Source organism: Myotis yumanensis, unplaced genomic scaffold (assembly GCF_028538775.1).
Source record: "Myotis yumanensis isolate MYYU_CA2020_CCGP unplaced genomic scaffold, mMyoYum1.0.hap1 SCAF_12, whole genome shotgun sequence".
In the NCBI taxonomy this organism is placed as follows: domain Eukaryota; kingdom Metazoa; phylum Chordata; class Mammalia; order Chiroptera; family Vespertilionidae; genus Myotis; species Myotis yumanensis.
This window is the reverse complement of record NW_027223763.1, coordinates 1,364,822-1,386,999: the sequence shown is the minus strand read 5'-3', so window position 1 is coordinate 1,386,999 and position 22,178 is coordinate 1,364,822. Positions and strand designations below refer to the sequence as shown.

The 22,178-nt window shown below is 68.0% G+C and overlaps 1 protein-coding gene across 1 annotated transcript in view; it reads left to right on the top strand.

Moving 5' to 3' along the window:
* Positions 1 to 14,338: 14,338 nt before the first annotated feature.
* Positions 14,339 to 22,178, top strand: part of NOTCH1 (notch receptor 1) — a 43,762-nt gene continuing 35,922 nt past the window's right edge. Inside the window, exons 1-2 of the mRNA XM_070430287.1 lie at positions 14,339 to 14,637; positions 16,288 to 16,369. Of these exons, the coding sequence (XP_070286388.1) occupies positions 14,577 to 14,637; positions 16,288 to 16,369 (143 nt within the window). The 5' untranslated portion in view covers positions 14,339 to 14,576. The remainder of the gene's footprint in view (positions 14,638 to 16,287; positions 16,370 to 22,178) is intronic.

Sequence of the window (22,178 nt, the reverse complement as noted above, 5' to 3'; positions counted from 1 at the left end):
CACTGGACCCTGTCAGTGTCGGAACAAGCCAGGAGGGCTCCCTGGTAGAGGCAGCGCTGGGAGTGGGAAGGTGGCCAAAGGCAAGCGGTCCCTGGTGCTGGGAGGACCAAGTTCTCCTTGTGAGGATGAGGAAACTGAGGCACAGGGAGTGGCAGGGGCTGCCAGGGACACTGATGGAGGGAGGGAGGGAGGGAGGGAGGGCGGACCCTCTGGGGGAGGATTAGGGCCTGAGCTGTGTGGGGGTGGGTGGCGGGTGGGGCCCCAGATCTCCCCAGGCAGCCTGCAAGTGGCCAGGACACCCAGAGTCAGGACAGAGGTGGGTCTGTGCATAGCCCCCCCACCCCCGCTTGGCTAAGGCGAGCCCCACCCTGGGCAGTGGTGCTGGGGGCCTGTCTTCCCATTCGGGGACCTGGCAGGAAGTGGGGCCTTGGCTCTGCTCCTGGGCTCCAGCTGGGCCTGGGCGACAGCAGGGGGAGGGGAGGGGAGGCCTCGTGGGGTGAAGGGCCAGAGGGACGGGAAGGGCAGGGGCAGGCGCTGCTGATACGCAGGGTCAGAGCCAGACCCTGGCCATCAACCACCCGGATGTGGGCGGAGGGCTGACCGTCGGGACGGAGCCCGAGGGTGCGGCCCCACAGACCGGCCTGCTCCCCGACCTGTCCCAGGCCTGGCCCACCTCTGCCTGCCTCCCAGGACGCCTTGGGGACACAGCCCTTGGCCCAGACGGGCCCTCACCAGTCCCCACAGCCAGGCGGCTTCTGCAGGTAAAGCCGCCAGGTGCCTCCCCGGCCCCCACCGCGCGGAGGGAGACCTGGGTTCGAGCCCCCACCGCGCGTGCCCTTGGCCAGGCCGCCGCCCTCCTGGCAGGGGCTGTGCCTCTCGGGCAGGGGCAGGGCCGGTGGGGTCTGCTCCCGGGAGGCCCTCACTCATCCTTTTGGTTTTTCAGTTGAGGTGAGAGTCACAGCTCGTGGACTTGGACACGTTAAAGTGGGCAGTTCAGCCCGGCCTCGCGGCTCCGTGGCTGAGCATCGGCCCAGGAACCAGGAGGTCACGGGTTTGATTCCCGCTCAGGGCACAGGCCCGGGTTGCAGGCTCCTTCCCCGGTGGGGGGTGCGGGAGGCAGCCGATCGATGGTTCTCTCTCGCTGATGTTTCTATCCTCTCTCCCTCTCCCTTCCTCTGTGAAATCAATAAAATAAAATAAAATAAAAAATGACAAAGTGGGTAACTGAGCGGCGTTGGGCACGTTGTCTGCCCCGACCCAGGGCACCCCTCCCCACGGGAGGCCGCGCCGGCACCCCTCCCCCAGCCACTCAGCTCCCGCTGCCCCGGGGCTTCTCTCTGGGGACGTCACATGGGATCCCGCGACACGTGTCCTTCACGCCACACGCGAGTAGAGGCAGCCACCCCGACATCCCCGGTTCCGGGTGGTTGGAACCGTGGTTTGGGTTCCGCCATGTTCTGTTCTGGGTCACACCCTCACCCCACGTTCCTCCCAACCCCCCAGGCCCCCCCACAGACCCCACCACCACAGACCCCCCACCACAGACCCCCCACCACAGACCCCCCACCACAGACCCCCCTGCAGATGCAGACCAAGGACACACCCTGGTCCCAGCCCCCGGGGGGGGGGGGGGCAGGGGGTGTCTGAGCTGCGCGGAGGGCAGGAGCTGGCCCTGCATCCCAGGCCTCAGTGTCCCGGGCACGGCTCCAGCGGGGGCGCCAGGCCAGGGCCGGCGGAGGGCTGGGCGGGAGGGTGAGGCCTCAGGGGCCTCGCCAGCCGGCAGGGGAGCCTGGGCTTCATGGTGGACGTGGACGGGCCCCGACCTCGGCCGGCTGTGGGCTCCCGAGAGTCACACGTGCCGGCTCTGGTGGCGGACTCGCCGAGCCGGCTCAGCACCGCGGGGTGGACACAGACACGGAGAAGCTGTCGCTTCCGGCCGCTCTGAACATTCTGCGAGGCATCTGACCCGGCCCTTTCCTCTGTCGCTGGGGCTCCGGCCCCGTGGGGTTTCCTGTTTACTGCACCCCAGGGGCCGGCCTTGGCCTGGCTCCGCAGCCTCATCCCCACAAGAGCCGTCAGACTCCATCTGCAGCCTCGGCCAGGCCTGGGCGGCTGGGGGGCAGGTCTGCAGCTGGGGGGGCAGGTCTGCGGCTGGGGGGCAGGTCTGCAGCTGGGGGGGCAGGTCTGCAGCTGGGGGGCAGGTCTGCGGCTGGGGGGCAGGTCTGCAGCTGGGGGGGCAGGTCTGCTCCAGCCCTGCTGGCTGCCCACACTGCCCCCCACCCCGTCCTTACGTCCCTCCCTGCTCTCCAGTGGCCCACGCTGCTGGGCTGTGGCTCCTGCAGGAAGCTGTCTGTCCCGCACCCCAAGGGGCAGCAAGATTGGGGGAGTCGCCTCCTGTCCCGGGCGGCCCGGAGCTGCAATGAGCTGCCCACTGTACTCGCCCTGGAGGCCAGAACCAGTGCCAGGTCCCCTGCGGGGCTGGGCTCCCGGGGGTCAGTCCCTGCTCTCAGGCTGAATGGCTCAGGGCTGGACCCCTGGGGGTCCCGCCCACATTTCCAAGGGGTCCCTTTGGTTCTGGAGCCGGGTGGTGACCCCCACCTTCCAGGTCCCAGGAAGCTCCCAGACGGGGACCGGGCTGAGGAGGGGGGCCCCTCAGGGGCTGGGGCTGCAGGGAGGGTCCCTGCAATGACTCACTCGCTGCAAAGCGCCTGCCCCTGGTCCGTGAGTGACACACGCCCAGGGCAGCTCCGGGTGGGGCCTCCCGGTGGCGGGCCCTGAGCCGCACAGGTCGCCCGGTGGGCAGGGTCTACACCCCGAGTGGCTCACCCGCGTTTTCACCCGCGTTTCCTGTCCCTCCCGGGCCGCCTGACGGGGCCAAGGGGCAGAAGAAACAGCCCCATTTTCTGGAGGAGACAAGCCAGGCTGGGCCAGGCAGAGTCACAGCACAAGGGTGTGAGGCCTCAGCTCCTGTGAGTCAGGAGGGGACGTCCCTGGGGGCATCCCCCCTGCAGGTCTGGCCTTCCTGGGGCCCCTGCGGGCAGCTGGCCAGAGACCCCAGTGCCCGGAGCAAGGCACCCTCCTGGGTGAGGCCCCAGGTGTCCCACCCCCTCGGCCTGCGTTGGCACCTCCTGCCCCCACCTTCTCTCAGCCGCCTGCTGGCCCTCGGGGGGGAAGGGGGGGCACGTCTGGGCCACTCTGCCGTCGTCCCTCCCCCTCCCCTGCCTGGCCCCCTCAGCTCTCTGTGGGTTGGGTTGCCGGAGGAGCTTGGACGTGGGGGTCAGGGGCCCCTCTCAGGGCAGAAAGGAGCCCCCACCAGGGCCAGGCTGGTCTGTCGGTTCCTGCTGACCCCTGGGCTGGACGCAGGGCCGCGTGTCCAGGTGATGGAGGCCTTTTTCTAAAGTAGACAGGCCGTGGGGGGCGGGGGCGGGGGGCCCTGGGAGCCCCTGAGTCCGGCTGCTGTGAGGCTGAGGTCCCGGAGCGCCTGGCTGCGGAGACACCAGCCCGCCCGGGGGTGGAGGGAGCCCAGCTCAGCGCTGGGAGCCACAGGTCAGGTCGGGGCCCTTCCCAGCTGAGCTGTGTTCCCCCCACCCCTGCCGGAGACCTGACAGACAGCCCCGGGGTCCCTGTGAGGAAGCATCACAGGAGCAGGCGGGGGGCCAAAGGGGGCTCCGGGACCCTGGGGGCAGGTGGGGTCCCCTCAAACGGCTGTGCCACCCGGGAGGAAGTGGGGGTGAGTGGGGGGATCAGCGAGCAGTGACCGGCTGTGGGCAGGGGGGAGGGTCTGCTCCAGGCGCTTTCCCACCTGGCGTGGCAGGCGGGCTCCTGGAGGGGTCAGCCCCGAAGCCTGTGCGGTCCTTCCCCTGACACCCCACAGGCTGATTACCCGGCCCCTAGCTGGGGCTGCGGCGGGCGCTGCGGGGGCCACGGCCTGGGCTCCCGTGCTGGCTGTGTCTCCCACTCCCTGCGCCCTGAGAGCCATCCTCTCCGTCCCAGGCCCCGGGGTCCCCACGGTCCCTTCCCCGCGCTGGTCCGGGCTGAGCGTCGGCACCACCGGCTCTGGGGACACCTGGCAGCAGGAGCAGGCGGTCAGGGGGCCGGGGTGCAGGGAGGACCCGGAGGAGCCCACGAGGCGGACAGAGCCGGCTGCCCCCACGCAGGCGCCTGGTTAGACTGTGGCCTGCGGGTCCCCCTGAGAGAAGAGGAGGTCTGTGTCCGAGGACTCGGGGCTGCCGGCGCTGGGACTCCGCCTCCTGCATCTTCATCCTGGATGGAGCCTGTCCTCCTGTGGTCAAGCAGGGCCGGCAGCCGAGGGGATTCCAGGGCAGCCTGGGAAGCCGCCACGCACCACAGCCCCGAGGGCGGCGACTGGCCTGGGAGACGTGTGGGGCGAAGGGGCAGGGGGTGCCTTAGACTTCAGAGGGGGAGGGCGACTGGCAGGTGGCTGGTGGCGAAGGAACCCCCGGGGCAGGGCAATCCGTGCCGGGGCGGGAGCAGGGACACAGCGGCTGTCGCGGGGCCCAGCTGACCAGGCCGGGCCCTGACTCACCACACTGACTCACCGAGGCCGCGCCGACCTCCGGCCTCGCCTCCGACGGCCTCTCCTCGGACCCTCCTGGGCAGGAAGGGGCGGGCCAGAGGTTCTCTCTGCGCCTCTTGGTTTCTTACGACAGAGCCAGTCACATCCCGAGAAAGCGGCTTCCGCGTCCGTTTCCCGGGGAAGAGCCGTTTTCGTTTGTGAAAAACATGCGGCCGGTCAGCACTCGGCTTGTTTCCCTAAACCGGCCTCGACGTGAAGGAAGGAAACGCTGCTCCCGCATCTCACACCTTCCTTCCCGGCCTCTCCAGACGGACGAAGACACCGCCCACCCCCCAGGGCCTGGCTCAGGGCTGGGCCCAATGCCGGGGTGTGTGTGCGTGTGCACGTGTGCGTGTCTGTGCATGTGTCAGTGTGTCTGTGTGTCTGTCTGTGTGTGTCAGTGTGTCTGTGCATGTGTGTCTATGCATGTGTGTGCATGTGTGTGTTGTCTGTGCATGTGTGCGCGTGCCTGTCTGTGTGTGTTTGTGCATGTGCATGTGTGTGCACGTGCCTGTTGGTGTCTGTGTGTGTTTGTGCATGCCGGCCTGTGTGTGTGCATGTGTGTGCACGTGTGCCTGTCTCTCTGTGTGTGTCAGTGGCCTGGAGTGCTGACCAGTGCCCCCAGGCTCCTCCCAATCTGTCCGTGGGAAGCTGCCCGAGCACCCCGCCTGCAGGGTGTCCTCGGAGCTGGTGCCTCTCTGGGCGTGTGGCAGGGGCCGAGGGCCCAGAACCACAACCCCCCTGCGGAGTCCTGGGGGGCGATCCCCACCCCCAGGTGTGCTCATGGCCCGAGCGCAGGCGCCGTCCACACAGAAGGGAGCCTTGGCACCTAGCGGCTCGGCCAAGGCCACAGCAAGCGGAGCAGGGACAGCGCCAGAGAGCAGGCCCGAGGGTCCCCTCCTGCGGCTTCGGAGCCCACAGCCCACCTTCCTGCAGGAGAAGCTGCGCTCACTAAGGGGAGGAGGCCAGACGAGGTCTCCTCGCGCCGCCCCACCCGGTTCGCACTGAGGAGGCAGCCAGGAAGGCACAGATGGGGGCGCGTGCCACCCCGACATGGCCCGGGCTGCGCTGCCAGGGACCTGGGGCAGGAACACGCAAGAAAGCGTCCCCCGGCTGGTGGGGCTCGGGTAGAGCCACGGCCCTTGCACCGAAAGGCCGCGTGTTCGATTCCCAGTCGCGGGCACGTACCTGGGTTACAGGCTCCACCCCTGGCCCGGGTCTGGATGCATTCGGGGGGGCGGGGGGGGCAACCCATCAGTGTTTCTCTCTCTCACATCAGTGTCTCTCTCTCTCTCTCTCTTCCTCTCCCTCCCTCCTTCCCTCCCTCCCTGCCTCCCTTCCTCTCTCTAAAAAAAAAAAATCAACAGAAAAATATCCTGGGGTGAGGCTTAATCAAATCCCAAACCAAACAGAAACCAGCCTGCATGGCTGCCGCCACCTCAGCTCCGAGTGCCCCCGGGAAACCTGGGGTTCCCGCCGGCGTCGGGGTCCGGCCAGCGGGGTCTGTGTGGGGGGACACGGCACGTTCAGGTCTCCCAGTGGCCGCGTTCTTGCGGCGCTGGCCTCTTGTCCCTCCGTGAGGCCCCAAGCGGATTGGTCGGCTCCACGGACCAGGCAGGACACCGAACAGCAGCCCGTTAGCCGGGGGCGCTCCGGGCCAGCCCAGCCTTCCGCTGCCTAGCGAGCCGAGCCCACCTTCTATTCAGACGGAAAGGCCTCTGGGCATGTGGTTCCGGGAAAGGGGGCCACGGTGGCCACGTGCCAGCAGGTGGGCGAGCAGGTGCCGCCCCTGCGGGGAGCGGGCTCGGGCCCCTCGGGGACCTGACCCCCGGCGACCTCCTCACCTCCTCTCGCCCCCCCCCCCCCACCTTGTGCAAAGCTCGTGAAACTAAACACCAGCTTTCTTTGCATTAAAATTCCTCCACCCCGTGTCGGTCTCTGGGGGCCACATAACAATGACCATAGAGGCAGAGCCTCAGACAGCAGAGCCTCTCCTCTCCTGGCTCCTCCGAGGCCCACAGCCTGAGCCCGGGGGTGGCAGGGCCGCTCCTGCCGCCGCGGCTCCGGCCTCCGCAGCGCCCGCCAGCTGCTGGCAACCCTGGCTTTCCTGGGCCTGGGGCCCCGCCACCCCTTTTCTCTGCATCTGTGCCCCAATGTCCTCGCCTCAGAACCCCAGCCACTGGATGACCCCCGCCCCGTCTGACTCATCTCAGCGGGTTCCCCTCTGCAAAGGCCCCATTTCCAAATAAGGCCACGTGTCATGGGTCCCGGGAAGCCCATCTCACACAGCTTTGGGACGTGACGCAAGTCCTAGCACCCCATGGGCTCCGGGGACACAGCGGGACCAGCTCCTGGCGGGCAGGAAAGTGGGCGAGGGAGACAGAGTCGGAGTCCACCCAGTTCTGCAGGAAGGGCCGACCCCGGCTGAAGGCACAGCCAGGCTGGCGGGGAGGGGGCGAGGCCTCGGGCCTGGGCTCAGGCTCGGCCTGGGGGAGCAGAGAGGGGGGCGAGGCCAGGACGTGCTGGGCCTTGAGGAAGGCTCTTCCCAGATGCCTGCAGGGCGCCCAGCACTCGGCCCCCCTGACCCACCCATCGCCCCCCTACACCCCTCTACTGGGCTCCTCCCTGAGCACGCGTGCCTCCGAGAAGGACCTGGTCTTGGTCACTGTCCCAGCCCAGCACCTAGCACAGCCCGGGGCTGGGCCTGGGGGGACCGGTGTGCCCGCTCCTGGGGTGCGGGAGCCAGGGCGGCTCCGTGCTGCCCATCGGCTTTGCGTCGGGTTCTCGAGTTCACTGCGGGGCCCCAGGTCCTGAGCGAGGAGCCGACGTGAGCGAGGGCAGCCACACTCGGCCCAGCTTTGGGGAAAGCAGAACGGACACCCCAGGAGTGAGGGCCCCAGGGAAGCCGTGGGGCACCTGTCCTGTCTGTTGCAGGCGGTCAGGCAGCCGTGAGCCGAGCGAGGACGATGGGCCAGGTACGCAGGTCACAGGGCAGAAGCCCCGGAGCCCAGCAAAGGGCAAAACTGGGAGAGCAAGGCGCTGGCCCGAGGGCGGCCCCTGCTCCCCGACCTTCCCTCGCCCACCTCCCCTCCCGACCTTCCCTCCCTGACTTCCCCTCCCGACCTTCCCTCCCTGACCTCCCCTCCCGACCTTCCCTCCCGACCTTCCCTTCCTGACCTCCCCTCCCGACCTTCCCTCCCTGACCTCCCCTCCCGACCTTCCCTCCCCGACCTTCCCTTCCTGACCTCCCCTCCTGACCTCCCCTCCCGACCTCCCCTCCCTGACCTTCCCTCCCCGACCTTCCCTTCCTGACCTTCCCTAGGGCTGGTCGCTCAGCTCGGACCTTCCCTGACCTCCCTCCCCCGGCGTGGAACACGGCCCAGGAGGGCCTCAGGGGTCCCGCGCAGGCTCCCGCTCTCCCGTGCTGTCCCCCAGGGGAGCTCCCCGCACCAGTCCTCCCCCGCTTCTTCCCTCTAAGGCAGCGGTTCTCAACCTGTGGGTCGCGACCCCTTTGGAGGTCGAACGACCCTTTACAGGGGTCGCCTAAGACCATCGGGAAACACATATATAATTACATGTTGTTTTTGTGATTCATCACTATGCTTTATGTTCAATTTGTAACAATGAAAATACATCCTGCATCTCAGATATTTACATGACGATTCATAACAGTAGCAACATGACAGTGATGAAGTAGCAACGAAAATAATGTTATGGTTGGGGGTCACCACAACATGAGGAGCTGTATTCAAGGGTCGCGGCGTTAGGGAGGTTGAGAACCACTGCTCTAAGGGACCCCAGGAGACTTGCCATGGGCAGCGGCAGCTCGTCCGGGGCTCACCCCGACCCTGTCCCAGAGGCCCCCTTTTTCTCTGCCTCCCCCTGAGCCAGGGCAGCCCCGCCCGGCTCTCCTGTGGCTTCTTCTAAGGCCCTCGTGTTTCCTGTCCCGAGTGTGCTGCTGCGGCCGATGCAGTCGTGTCTGCTCTGCCGCCCTGGACGCCCAACTGACATCTCTCCTTCCAGAAGACGGAACGGAGGTCTCCTCGTCTTGGGACGTCCCGGCTCCCCCACAGTCCCCGGGGGTGGCGGCCGAGGGGGACTACCCCCACCTGCACACGCCCCGCCCCCCGCACCCCTTCCCAGGCGCCCTCCCTCAGGCCGCGGGAACCAGCTCTGCTTGGATGCCTGGGAGCCATCGAGTGAGACACGAGGGAGGCCCTCCACCCTCCCCAGCTCCAGGGGTCAGCCGGGTGCTCGCTCTGTGGGTGCTCAACCCCCCGTCCTCACCCCCGGCTCAGGACCCCGCCCTCAACGTGGGTCTGGCGTGGGGGTCACTTGGCTGAGCACAGCATCCCAGGCACGAGGCGGAGTGGCCGTGGGTTCCCACGCCCCCCAGCCCCAGCGCGGGTCCTCTGGGCCTGCGTGGCCATCGCCGCGACTGCGTTTATCCCGGCCGGTGCTGGTCCCTCTGATTCATGTTGTGCAAAGACCCTCCAGCGGCCGAGCCCTCGAGCCAGGCCTCCCTGCCGCCCCGCCCCGCAGACCAGCTTCCCGGCTGGTTTTAAAGTTATTGCACCAAATGCTTCCCAGCGCGACGCTGATGGCGCTGATAAGGAGGCTGCAGAGGCCCGGAGTGAAAGAGATGCGGGCGGAGATAGGAGCCGGCTCAGGCTCAGGCCGGGCAGGAGCTGGGCAGGCATGTCCCCTGGCAGTAGCCACCCAAGTGCCTGTTTTTATTTAAATGGCCCCGAGCGAGTCTGACTAAACCAACATTCCCACGCCGACACTCAGCAGCGCCTGGTTTTTGGCACATTTTTCCTGAGCTGTCAGGGCAGAAGCGGAGGATTCTGGTCTTACTTCAGGGCTGCGGGGTTTCCCCTTCCCCGGAGACAGGAAAATCGCTCACAGATGTGCCCTACCTGCTCGCGCCTGCGCGCCCCCAACCTCGGGAACACAATTCCCCGCGCTCCCTGAAACCCAAGCCCCACTCCAGGCCCGGCTGCTTTCTCACGGAGGCTGGGGGGGGGGGGGGGGGGTGCGGGGGAGGACGGAAGTTCTGAGCAAGTTTAAATGTGTCTGGAGCGAAGGGGAGAAACCGTGAGGGGCTCGGAGTACCCGTGGGCGGGTGGCGGGGGCCAAGGATGGTGAGCCCCACTGGGGGCCGGGCAGGGGGTGCGTGGGGGGCCGTGGGAGGCGGCGACCCCCCTGCAGGACCCCCTGGCCACTCCCCTTCAGCAATTCCTCCTGGCACAGAAGGATTTTGCGGTGGGAAGCCTGGAACCTTCCCTGTAACCCTAAAAAAAGGAATTTCCAGCTATTTTTAACCCCAGAAAGGAAAAAGGGGAAGGAAGAAAGAGAAGGAGGAGGGAGGAAGAGGAAGGAGGAGGGAAGAGACAGGCAGGGGAGGAGGGACTCCCCGGCTGGCACTGCTGCCAGTGACTCAGGCCCATGGAGCCTCTGTTTGTACCGAAGCCCAGGGGGTGGGGCCCTGCAGTTTCGTCCCCTGAGGCCCTTTCTTTCTGTAGAAAGTTCTGAGCTAGGCCTGCGGGGCCCACCAGGGTGGACGCTCCCCAAGGCCGACGGGGGTCCCCCTTGGAGCCCCACCCCCAGCAGGCTCGGCAGGGGTCCCAGGATCCGGGGGGCTGGGGGCTGGTATGGGCAGACCCTGGTGCCAGGCTGGGCTCCCCAACCCCGCTGGGGCATCCCGGTCCAGTCCGTACCATGGGCACGGCGGCATCTTCCCTGTCGCCGGGCATGAGGATGGGGTGACGCAGCCAGCTCTGCCTGAGGTGTCTGTCAGCTCTGAGCTCTGAGCTCAGACAGCGTCTGGGAGCCCAGGCCCCCACTGTGCCCTCCTCCGCAGCCCCCTGGTTTGGGCTGCCCAGCCCACTGAGGCTGCCGGTCTCCACGGGGCACCCAGAGGTGGTCACTGAACCCTGAGCCGCCCAGCCCCGGGCCCCGCTCAGCCCGCCCCGTGGGCCGCGGAGGGGCTGGGGCTGGATAGGGCCTTCCTTCTCGGGACCTGGAGGCCTGCCCAGGGCCACCTGCCGTCGGGCCGCACTGAGCAGTCGGGGCGGCCGGGAGGTGCGGGTGGTCGCTGAGCCCTGAGCCGCCCAGAGAGGACGGGCAGGGGGTCCCTGGCTCGGCCTGCACTGCTGTGCCCACGGCAGCCTTTTCTCAGAAGACAGGTACCCGTCGGCCCCATGGCCGGGTTTGCAGCCCTCGGAGCCCGTCAGCCAGGCCGACCTGCCGGGGACCTGCCCGGGCAACGTGCTCCCCAGGCTCCGTGCCCACTTCTGGGGTGCTGACCCTCCTTCCCGGGCCTCGAGGGCAGCAGGGAGAGGCCCTGGGGCTCCCAGGTAGTGGCGGGCGTGGGGCCCAGGGGAACGGGACCCCCACAGGGCAGGGACCTGGGCAGAGCCCCGCATTCGCATTGGGAGCCCTCCATTCGTCACAGAGCAACCTGCATCTGGGGGGGCGGCAGGGACCCACAGGGGCAGGTGCGGGAGCGGGGCAGCCCTCAGGCTCTGGGTGGCCTCCTGCAGGAGGTGAAGGCTGAGGGGGGAAGGTGGTCACATCAGCAGAGGACAGAGCACACAGGAGGTGGAGCAGGAAAGTGACTCAACGCAGCGGCCTGGGGTGCGCGCTGGGCCCGGGGACAGTGGGTTCCTGCATAAGGGGCGAGGGACAGGCAGGGAAGCCATTCGAGACCCCAGCCTCCTACGGAGGACGAGGGGTGCCCTGAGATGGGGCCCCCAGGCCTGTCCCGCTTGGAGGCACTGCTCTCAGCCGAGCCACCACGGGGGACGCTCCTGAAACCACAGTCATTAACCCGCGGCTGAAGCGCACAGCACGGGGGTTGTTTGGGGGGGGGGGGGGGGGAGGTGCAGGCGGGAAAGGCAGAGAGGACTTTAGAGATCACCTCACAGAGCGGAAACAGGAGGCCGGGGGCAGCGACGGTCCCTCGGTGCTGGGCCTGGGTCTGGCCGTGGCGGGAGGGTTTGTGGGGCTGGGGGGGAAGAGGCTGGACATTCAGTCTCCAGGCGCTCTCTTTGCAAGCAGCTCAGATCTGTTTTACAATCAACCTCAGAAGGCGGGGGGCACCGCCCGTCTGTGTTCTGGGATCTTCCCACAGCGGCCCCAGCCGGCACCCCCTCCGCCCACCCCGGGCCAGGCCACGCACCCTCACAGACCACCCCCCCCCCCCCTCAGCCCAGCCGCCAGCCCTCGTCTCTGCCCCTGACACCTCTCCTCTTGCTCCAGGGCCACTGTGCCTGCACCCTAAGTCTGCCCCCCCCCCCCCCACACACACACACACTGACTGTGAATAATTCGGGAAGCAAGGAGGCTGCGTCGCGCTCAGCCCTGCTGTGTGCACACACCGCCCACCTGTCTGTTGCGACCAGGCCCCACCAGCCTGACTGGAGCCAGAACGAGGGGGGCATGATGCTACCCCACCCCCGGGCTAGGGGGGCACAACAGCACCTGCAGAGCAGGAAGGAGGGGACCAGCAGGGCGGCGTCACTGAGTGGCCTGTGCAGGGGCCTCCCTGCCCACCTCGTCCCAGCCCCACGGAGCAGGCAGGCAGCCCACAGTGACTGCAGGTCGCTGCCCCATTCAGCTCTCATCATGGACCACCCAGGGCTCCTCCCTAAGAGAAGGCCCCAGGACCCCCATCAGCACCCCAGCCCCCTCCCCTCAAGGCCCTGGCCTGGGAAGGCTCAGAGAGACCAGAGGGAGGCCAGAAATCTGCCCTCATTCGTGAATGAAGGTGCTTCTTCTTCGCACCCACTTGCCAAGGCCGGCCCGCCCCCTCCCCAGCCCCAGCACTTCCGCTTTCCTGGGGCCTCCTCCTCTGCCCCCTCCCACCGGTCGCCCCCGTGGCCCAGGGGTGGGGAGCCGGGGAGGCCTCGTGGCCCTGTCTGGTGGAGGCCCAGGGTGGAGTTGGCACAGCTGGGCAGACCCAGGTAAGACTCCTCCTCCCTTCCTGCAGTGTCCCCCTCCTGCCCCCGTCTCGTGCTCCCCCCCCGCCCCCCCCCCCGGGCTGCTCCTTGGCCGAAGGAAGGGTGAGAACTGGCTCCCAAACCAGGGCTGGACAGTCCTGTCCTCTGGGCCTGGGCCTGTGGGCAGAGACACTGGGCTCCCACGGGGGCTCCCACGGGGGCTCCCACGGGGGCGCACAGGCAGTGGTCCCAGAGCAGCGCTGGCTTGAGGCCTTCAGTCCCCCGCCCAGAAGAGGGAGCATGTGGTGTGCAGAGCCCTGGGTCCGTGAGCTGGGGGGAGGGGGGACAGGGGAGGGACGTCGCAGCCCCTCTTCCTGTCTGTAAGATCTGCTCTAACAAACAAACAAACAAACAAATAAACAAACACAATAAATAAATAAATAATAACGTCTGCTCCTCCAGGCCCCGGTAGCTACTGTGTGAAGGTCTCTGCTGTCTCGGGCCCCCGCTCCCGGCCCCGGCCCCGAGAGATGTGGCCTCAGACTCTGAGAGGTGCAGCCAGCTCCTGGGAGGAGGCGGGCCGGGCGGGAGAGCCTCCGGAAGCAGCTGCCCGGGGCCTGCACTAGCTGCCCCTCCAGTGCTCACAGCACCCAGCTGCCCCAGTGCCCGGCAGCAGGCGGAGGGCTGGCGGGCCAGGTGTGCAACCTGCCTGTCCCGCCCGGACTGGCCACCTCTCAGGGCCTCGCTGGGTAAGGGTGCGCCTCGTCAGCTCCGGGTGGTCTGCAGGCTGGTGTCCTACCCCGTGCACTGCGACTGGCCACGCCCCTCTCCACCTTTCAGGCTGCCCTCTGACCCCCACCTAGTCCAGGATGCCCGCTGGATAGCTGCCCCTCCCGCCCTGCTCAGCGTCCCGTATGGGGATGTCTGTCCCCTTAGGAGCCGCGCCCTCTGGTTTCCTGGGACGACGGCGGGCATTTTGCACGCCCAGCGCTTAGCCCGCCTTGGCACATGATGCCCAAGCCTGACATGGGCGCGGAGAAATCCATCATCGGGAAGGAGCACGTGGGAGCACCCAGGGCTGCACAGGCGCTAGCGGCGCGTCTGCCTGGCCCGCCTGCCTGGCCCGCGCGCTTTGCGGGGCACCAGAGGCAGGAGGCGCTGGAGAAGGGGCAGGACAGTGAAGTGGCCAAGGAGCGTCCAGAGGCGGGTCCCGGGGTCACTCGGAGCCTCCTTCCCGAGGCGAGGCCACCCCGCTCTGGGTCAAGTGCCCCGGCAGCCAACGCCAGGGGTCTCCAGCCTCGGTCCTCCGGAGGCTTAAAGCTGCGACCGCGGGGCTCCCGGGCAGGGGCCCCCTGGGCCAGGGTTTCCTGAACTTGGCTTCGGCCGCTCCTCCCCACCTCTCGGGGCTCAACTCCCGGCGGGGCCTGGCCCCCGCAGGCTCCCCTTTTTCCCTCCAAGCCCCAGCCCCCTCTGCCATTGAGATGCAAATGGTTGCCAATTGTCGTTGGGCCCGGCACCGTCGCCGGATCCCTCCGCAGCCTAGACCAAACTTTTGGCCTCTGGAAACTTTCGGCACGAGAAGTAGTCCCCAGGGCCGAGCCCCGAGCCCCCGCCCTCCGCGGCCCCCCACCCCGGAGGACCCGGCCCCGACGGCGTGCCCTGGCCGGGGGAGGTGCTGGCGGGTCGGGGCGCGCGGAGGGGCGCGGCCTGGCGGGGGGCAAGGGCTGCGGAGGGATCGGCGGGGGCGGGGCCGGGGCGGGGCCGGCGGGGCGGAGCGCACGGGCGCCTGCACCTCACTAGTGCCTCGGCCGCGGGAGGGAGCGCAGGGGCGTGGGTGCGGGCGCGGGCGCGGCGCGGCGCAGCGAAGGAACCAGCCGGGGCGCAGAGCGGGGGCCGAGTGGCCACCGGAGCCCAGCGCCGCCCGCCAGCCGAGAAGGAGAGGGCCGTCGCGGGCCTCCGCCGCCCGTGGGCTCTCCCGGCGCGCGCGGGGGTGCCCGAATCCCGCCGGCCCGCGCAGGAGGCCACCACCGGACGCGGCGGGCAGCCGGCGGGCAGGCATGCCACCGCTCCTGGCGCCCCTGCTCTGCCTGGCGCTGCTGCCCGCGCTCGGCGCACGAGGTAGGCGCCTGCCCCCGCGAGCCCGCAACTTTCCGCGCCCTCGGAAACTTTGGCGGCGCCCGACACGCGCGCCCCGGGGGTGGGGGTGGGAGCGGGTGGCCAGGGTGGGAAGAAAGGGGGACCGGGCGCCCCGGGGCGGGGAGGGGGTGGGAGGGAACACCCGGGGTCTGGGGCTGCGGGAGGAGGGCTGACCCTCCCCCGCGCCGCCTGCCCAGCCGGGGTGGACTCGTGCCGCCCGCTCCTGGGGCCGGGTTTGAAGTCGGGTTGGGAGCCGGGTGTGGGGCGCTGGGCGCCCGGGAGGCCCAGTCCTGGGCTCGCGCCCTCCACTAGCTGCGCGTGGGGCTCGTCCCGGGGCGGCGAACTGCCTACCACTTTTCGGTTTGAATCGAGTCGGTTTTGGTTTCCTGTTGCTTTGGGGCCATTTATCTTTCTTCTTCGTCGCTGGCCCGCGCCAGGGGCGGATGTTGGGGCGCGGAGTGTGGGGTCCGGGTGCCGCACTCGCCTTTGCCGAGCCGCGCGGCCGAGCCGGGTGCGAGGCGTGGCGGGTAGTGGGGCGCGAAGTGGGCCCGGTCTCCCCACCCAGTCGGCAGAGTTCTCGCAAAGCCCGGGACGGGGGCGCGGACCCAGGATCCGAGGGTCTCCGGGCGCCTGGCCGCTCCACCCGCCAGTGCTCCCTCCGCGGGCTAGGTCGCTGCCCCTCTCCTGGCTCACAGACAGATTTTGGGGGGCCGGGCGCGGAAGATTCAGCTGCTTCTGGGGGGACTTTCACTTCGCCAGAGTTGAAGTTTGGAAACCTTGCGGGTGTGGGGAGGGGCGCGCATTCATTTCTCCCCTGCACGTGGAGGGGGTCCCCAGGAGTCTCTGGGGGTAACTCAGCCGCCCTGAAAGTTGCAGGAAAGAGTTGCCTCCCGCTTCCAGCAGGCAGGGTCCCCCGTCCCGAGAGGGGCCTGATTTACACAGCCCTGGCGGATGGAGGGAGGGAGGGGCTGGGTGAATCACTCCTCGCTTGTGGGGTCGAACTCCTTCTAAAACGGGGCATCTTCATCTTCCCGGGGTGCGCAGGGGGCGCAGCCCCGGAGATGCCTGAGGGAGCAGGTATTGGGTGTCCTCGGAGGCGGGGCCAGGTCCCCAGGGTGCAGTCCTGGTGCCCCAGGAGGCGGCCCTGGCACGACAATGGGCTGCTCTGATTCCTCAGCGGCGGGCGCTTTGTTGGCGGGCGGGGCGGCTGGCCTTGCAGCTGTCGCATTTTCCCACGATCGGGGGAGCCAAGTGTGGCCACCCCCCAGCGCTGCCCCCTCGCTGAACGTGTTTGAACAGCAAGACAATCCTGGTGGCTGGATAGGGGCCCCAGCCCAGCCCGGCTCCCCAAGGAAGACGGGGTGGGGGTGCCGAGTTTGGGATCGTGCCCGGGGCCCTCTCGGCTCTCCCGCTGCTCTCCAGGCGGCGTTTGAGGCCGCCCTGTCCCCGCTCGGACGTGCCTGTTGCACCTGCCGGCTCCTCCCGTCCCTCATTCCAGCTTCCTGGGCAGAACGTTGAAGCCCCTTGGGGTTCATGCAAGGGCTCCCTGGGGCAACCCCGTTAGACAGACGACGACGAGGTGAGGGGTGGGCCTGGCGCCTGGGAGCTGACCTCTCCTCTTCCCCTCCCCAGGCCTGCGATGTTCCCAGCCCAGCGAGACCTGCTTGAATGGCGGGAAGTGTGAAGTGTTCGCCAATGGCACGGAGGCCTGTGTGTGAGTAGCACCTGCGCCCGCGGGACCTGTTGCTTTGTCAGCGAGGAGCCCCCTGCCTCGGCGGAGGGCCGGCGGGGACAGAACACTAGGCCATTGTCTCCTGGAGATGGCCCAGAAGGCTGGGCGCGGTCACGTGCTACTTTTATTGGACAGAGTCTGGCAATTACTTAATCACCCCAGTTATGCTGTGTGCGGAGCTGGTCTGGCCCCGGAGGGTCCGGCTCTCCTCTGTGGGCCACCCGGGCTCCTGGGGTGCTAAGTGAGAGCTCGCGGTACCCCATTTCTTCCAAAGGTCCCCGCGAGACCATTGGCCTGCCAGGGCAACTGCGGGCCGTTTATAGGGGTGCCCAGCCCCCACCCTGCCAGCCCAGGAGCACCTCTGGCAGGTGAGCACCCGGGCCCTGGCTCAGGCTCCTCCCGGCAGGCCGTGCCTCTCAGCAAGAAACTGACTATTTCAAAGCCAAACCTCCTCTCCTGGGCCCAGCTTGCTCCTCGGGCCTCAGGTGCGGCCTCAGGTGCCGCCGGGGGATAAAAAGTTGGAACTAGTGGGTGGTATAGGCTGGGCCCATTTCTTCTGGTTTTGGGGGGTGGGGGAACCTATTGGACGTGTAGTTTCTGTCCTGGCATCTGCAGCTCTAACGCCACCCCCGCCCGCCTGGCCCCTCACCCTCCGAGTCTCGGGTCCCCCGCTGTGAACGGAGCATGTGTTGGGGAGGGGGGTGCCCGTCTGCTGTCTGCCCGCCTGGGAGTCCCCGACAGCCTCGGGGATGTTTCTCTTGTGTAGCAAGTGCCCTTCAACTTGAATGCATCCCTGATGGGAATAATGAGGAGGCCGCTCGCAGGACAGAGGGAGGCCTCCTCCCCCTGGAGGCCGCAGGGGAAGCGGCCGCCGTCCCGCCATCCATCCGGTGCGCCCTCATTCCAAGCGCCAAGGGCCCATTCCCCTGACAACCTCGGCCAGTGGCCACGCACCCCTCGCCGCTCCCCCTGCCCACACTGAGGCCAATTAGGCAGGCCTGTGAGCAGCTTCCTGGACAAAGGGGATTGTGTCTGTCAGATGCTAATGAATGCACACTACTTTTTTTTTTTTTTGCTTTTGCTTTTTTGGGGCCTTTTTTCCTCCTCCCGCAGAAGCCTCACCGACGCGTGATGCCCTAAATCTTGTTTCCCTTCATTCAGAGCCGACAGCTGGGACCCCGTGGAAGTGCAGAGGCTATTGTCGGGGGAGGCGGATTAATGCTGTGTGATTAATTATGCGTGGCTTCCCAGAATGCACAGCTCCTCCCGCCAGCCCGCGCCTGCATGGGGGGGGGCGGGTCTCGGTGCTTTTGCAGAGGGTTTGGGACAGGCAGGAGGGTGCTGTGCTGGGCAGCGTGGGGGCCGGGCCTTCTCAGTGCCACCAGGGAGCAGGGACAGCCTGGCCCGGAGGAAGCTGAGGTCGCCCTGGGCCGCCGCCCGTGCCGCGTGCTGCCTGGGCCAAAACGGGTGCCTTGGGGTACGGGCTGCCGCCGCCACCACTCACCGGCCTCGGGATGAGGCATCAGGGACAGAGTGACGTGCCCTCCTCCCCGCCGAGCCTGGGTGCCTTGGGGGCCCTGCCAGCCTGAGCCAGGCCGCTGATCGGGGTGCGGGCCTTGTCTGCCCCCGGGCCTGGCGCCCCCTCCTTGGCGGGAAGCCCGCCTCGGTCTGGCCTGGCACTCGGCCGAGCTCGGCCCACAGAGACCCCATTGTGCACACCCACAGATCCACTCGGAAGAGGAGCGGAAGCCGGTCCTCGGGGGCCTGCCTCTGGGCGGGGCCGTGGTGGAGGTGAAGGACCAGACCGGGGTGGGCCCCCGCCAGGTCCAGATGTGCAAGGGCCCAGGTCTGGGCGCACGGTGCCGTGTGGGGGTGTCGTGGCCACTCGGGGACAGGGCCCCGCCTCCCTCCGCTTTTGAGGCCTGTGCCTGCCTGCTTGCCCCCACTCCCCAGTCTTCCCCGGAGCCCCCGGCAGGGCTGCTGGTGGGAGAGAGGCCCATCCGGTCTGGCAGGGGGCGCTGCCCTTGTCCTCCACGGTGCCAGGGTGCAGGGCAGTGGAGCCGCCGACCTGGGCCCTCGGGAAACTCTGTGCCGGTTTACGGACCGTGCGTGGAAACAGTGGGTCACGGAGCCAGACACGTCCGTACCTGGTGAATCATCCGTCTCCACCCCGAAGAGAGGGCCACGCCCCCAGGAGCTGCCGTCAGGTGGCCCCGGGTGGGATCGAGGCGCAAGTGCAGACGTCTTCCCAGGAAGTCCCAGCGCCCCTCGGCCGGTGGCCAGGAGGACGGGCCTTCCGCACGGTCCGATGGCCCTGTGTGCGGTGGAGGCTGGAGGCCTGCGGGCGGCCGAGGGCCGGGCATTGCACCTCGTAGCCGGTGCCCTAGGTGCTGGGGGGTACTGATGTGGGCTCCCCCTTTTTGTTTTTTTTTAATGTATTTTTATTGATATCAGAGAGGAATGAGGCGGGGAGAGAGAGAGAGAGAAACATCACCGATGAGAGAGAAGCATGGATCGGCTGCCTCCCACAGGCCCCGCACTGGGGATCGAGCCTGCAGCCCGGGCCTGTGCCCTGAGCGGGCATCCTGAGGCCCTAGGATGACGAAGGTGCTCCCCGGCTTGTGGGAAAGTCGGGGGACCACGGCAGCGGGCCAGCCCATGCCCAGAGCCCTGGGGAACGTCCGGCTGGCTGGCTGGCAGGCGGTGGCCTTTAGCTGTGGACCCTCCTGTGTTGGACGCCTGGCCCTGCTACCCCAGCTCCGTGACCTCAGGCCGCAGGGCCAGCTGAACACAGATCCCGTCCGTGACGAGGGTCCCACACGCTGCATCCCTCGGGGGTGGGTGAGGGCGCACGCAACAGGCCCCGGGCGGTCCGTCTTCTCCCGCCTTCTCCTTTCGAGCTGACGGCGCTGGTTTCAGGATCCTCCTTCTCACGTGCTGAGTTGGCTAATGAGTGGCTTTGGAGGACCTGAGAGGTGCTGCCTGGTGGGCCGGCCAGGCACGGCCTGGGGAGGGGCTCGCCCAGCCGAGGAGTTAGTAGCCCACAATGCTCCACGCAGACACGAGGGGCGCCCCCGGTGTGCTGGGTTCTGCTCTGGGCCTGGGCCCGGTGGGCTCAGCTTAACAGCCTCTGCCCGCGTGGAGCCCACTCTCTCGTGTGGGGGCAGGAGAGGTGAGCTCACGGGCGCGTGACTGTCCGGTGGAGGTGAGCGCAGTGGGTGGGGCAGCTCCCGGGGACCCCGCCACCCCGCGTGGCCTCAGGGACACACCGCACAGGCGGGTGCTGGCCCACCTCTTCCCCAGGTTCCTGCCCGCTGCCCCGTCCTGCCACGCCGCCCGGGTCCTCCCTGACCACCCCTCGAGGAAACAGAGCCGAGACCACGACTTCCCTTTAAAAGAGGAGGTTCGGAGGTTCAGGCAGGAAGTGGCTGGGCTGAGACGCGACGGGGCCGGCCACCTGGCTTCGAGGGACACTCTGCGTGTCTGTCACCTGCTCTGGCTGTTTCCACTGAGTCACTGGCAGGTCCTGGCGAGGGGGGAGGACAGTGAAGGCGCATCCTCGCCCTCAGGCTGGGCCGCTGCGGGACGGGACTTCCTCTGTTTCCGGGCGCCTGGGCCTCAAGGACGGCGCAGGGGTAGGAACACGTGTCCACACACGGCGTCAACTAGAAAGTCTCGCTGACTTCCCCGCCGGGGGAGGTGGCTTCCCGGGCCAGGCCCCGCCCTTGAGCGGCAGCCAACGTTCTTTCCATTGACAAGATTGCGATAATATTTTTTAGAAAGAGAAAGAAGCTGCTCTTCGCAGGAAGGGGGTGGGGGCAGGGCAAGCAGTCGGCCGGGGCGGAGGGAGGGGGAGCTGGGTCCGGGCGCCAGGGGCGCGGTCAGGCTTCTGGGACTCAGAAGCGGGGTTGTCAGAGGAGGGGACCCGGGGAGTGACTGCTCCGCTCCCCACGTGCCAGGCCGCGGCCCGAAGGCCCTCGTGCCCTGCGCCTTTGCCGGGAAGGCCGGCTGGGCCGAGGGGTCTGGCCCTCCTGGGCTGGAAGGACACCTTTCCTGTTTGATGTCTCGTCTATAAATAGTGAAAGGATGTGGCTGTTTGCAAAGGTGATTGGGCGTCTCGATTGCTTTCCTCAATAATGGGCCTAGGAGCGCCACAGACAGCCCTCCGACGGCACCATAAACCCCTGGTGGGCGTGCTGTGCAGCGGCCTCCCGCCTCTCCAGGTGGTGGCTGGCTCTGCCCTTTAATATGCCCAGTTTACAGGTGGGAACACCGAGGCCAGCCTGGGAGCCCCTGCCTGCCTGGGCAGGCCTGTCCCGAACGTCCCGCCTTCCCGGAGGCTTTAACGAGCGGCTGGCCCCGGGGCGTCCTGGCTGTGGGTCAGGATGTGTTTGGTCCTGAAGGTTCCTGGCAAGGCGGGGGCTTGGCTGTCTCTAGGGGCCACCTGGAGGGTCTAGACGACGCGAGGCCAGCCTGGCTCTGGTTTGCTGTGCCCCCCTCGGACCCGCGTCTCCTCCCGGGGCCCGGGCTTCCTCCTCTGAGTGCAGGGCTTGGGTTAGGTGGCCCCAAAGGTCCCTTCCGGCTGCATCCTGGCAGGTCCCCGGGATGGACCTGCAGTGCCCGGGGGTGGCGGTGGGCAGCGCTGTGGGGGCAGAGGTGCCGTGAGTCAGGCCTGGCCAGGTGGCGAGGCAGGTTCTGCCGGTCTGGGGCCAGCCCTGGCCTCTGTTCTCACCACCTGGCCTGCTGGTGGGACGCACCTGCTGGAAGCAGGCATGATTGGCAGGCGCCCTGGGGGAGGGCGGGCCAGGGGAGCGGTGCCCTTTCCCGAAGTCCCCTTCTCCTCCTGGCACCCCCCCCCGCCCGTCCTCACGACTGGATCTGGGGGAGAAGGGAGATGCTCACAGTGTCTTGGGGTAAAGTACACGTATACATTTTGCCGTTTTAGCTGCTTGCAGTGTACCATTCAGTATGTTCACAGGGGTGTGCAGCCATCACCATTGCCTAGTTAGTTCCAGAACTTTCTTTATGCCAGGCAGACCTTGTGCCCACTAGGCAGACACTCCCACCTCCTGCTGCCCCCCCCTACCCCGGCCCCTGGCCCCTGGCCCCTGGCAAGCATTCCTGCTTTCCCCCCGGGTACGGGTTCTGGACGGTTCTAGGTGGCTCACCCTCGCTGCAGCTGTAGCGGGGTCAGGGCTTCGCTCCTGCCCGCCTGTACCAGCCCGAGAGCGGCAGGTACGGGACCGGCATCGAGGCCTGTACCGGCTTGGACGCGAGTCCAGGGGAGGCGGGCGGTGGGGGTGGCCGGTGTCTGGAAGGCCTCCTGGGAGAATCGGTGCTCATTTCTGGCCCGTGTGGCCGCCTCCCCAGCGGGCACGGAGCCCCCTGAGCGGGGCCGGCGTGTCCCTGGGCGTCAGCACGGCCGGGCTTGCCCGCTCCCTGTGTGCTCGGGGCTCCCTGCCAGCGCGAGGGCAGGAGGCAGCTGGGAGCCGGGATCTGGCCCCTTATGCTCCGACATAGATGGGGCCCTCTCCACGCTGCCCTCGGGCTTTGGGGGGCTCCCTGTCTCCTGCAGGCGCCAGAGCGGCCTGGGGACCTTGGACGCGGTCCCTCTGGTCAGGCAGACGGGGAAATGTTAGCATCGGGCCCCTGCTTGTCCCCCGGGGTGAGGGACGTCCCCTCATCACCTGTGAGGCCCGTGGAATTCTGGGAGCAGAAACCCCTCCCGATGTCTCACCCCAGAGTGGTCCCTTCTTGCTGCGGGTCCTCCCCTCCCCCCGCCCCTGCTGTC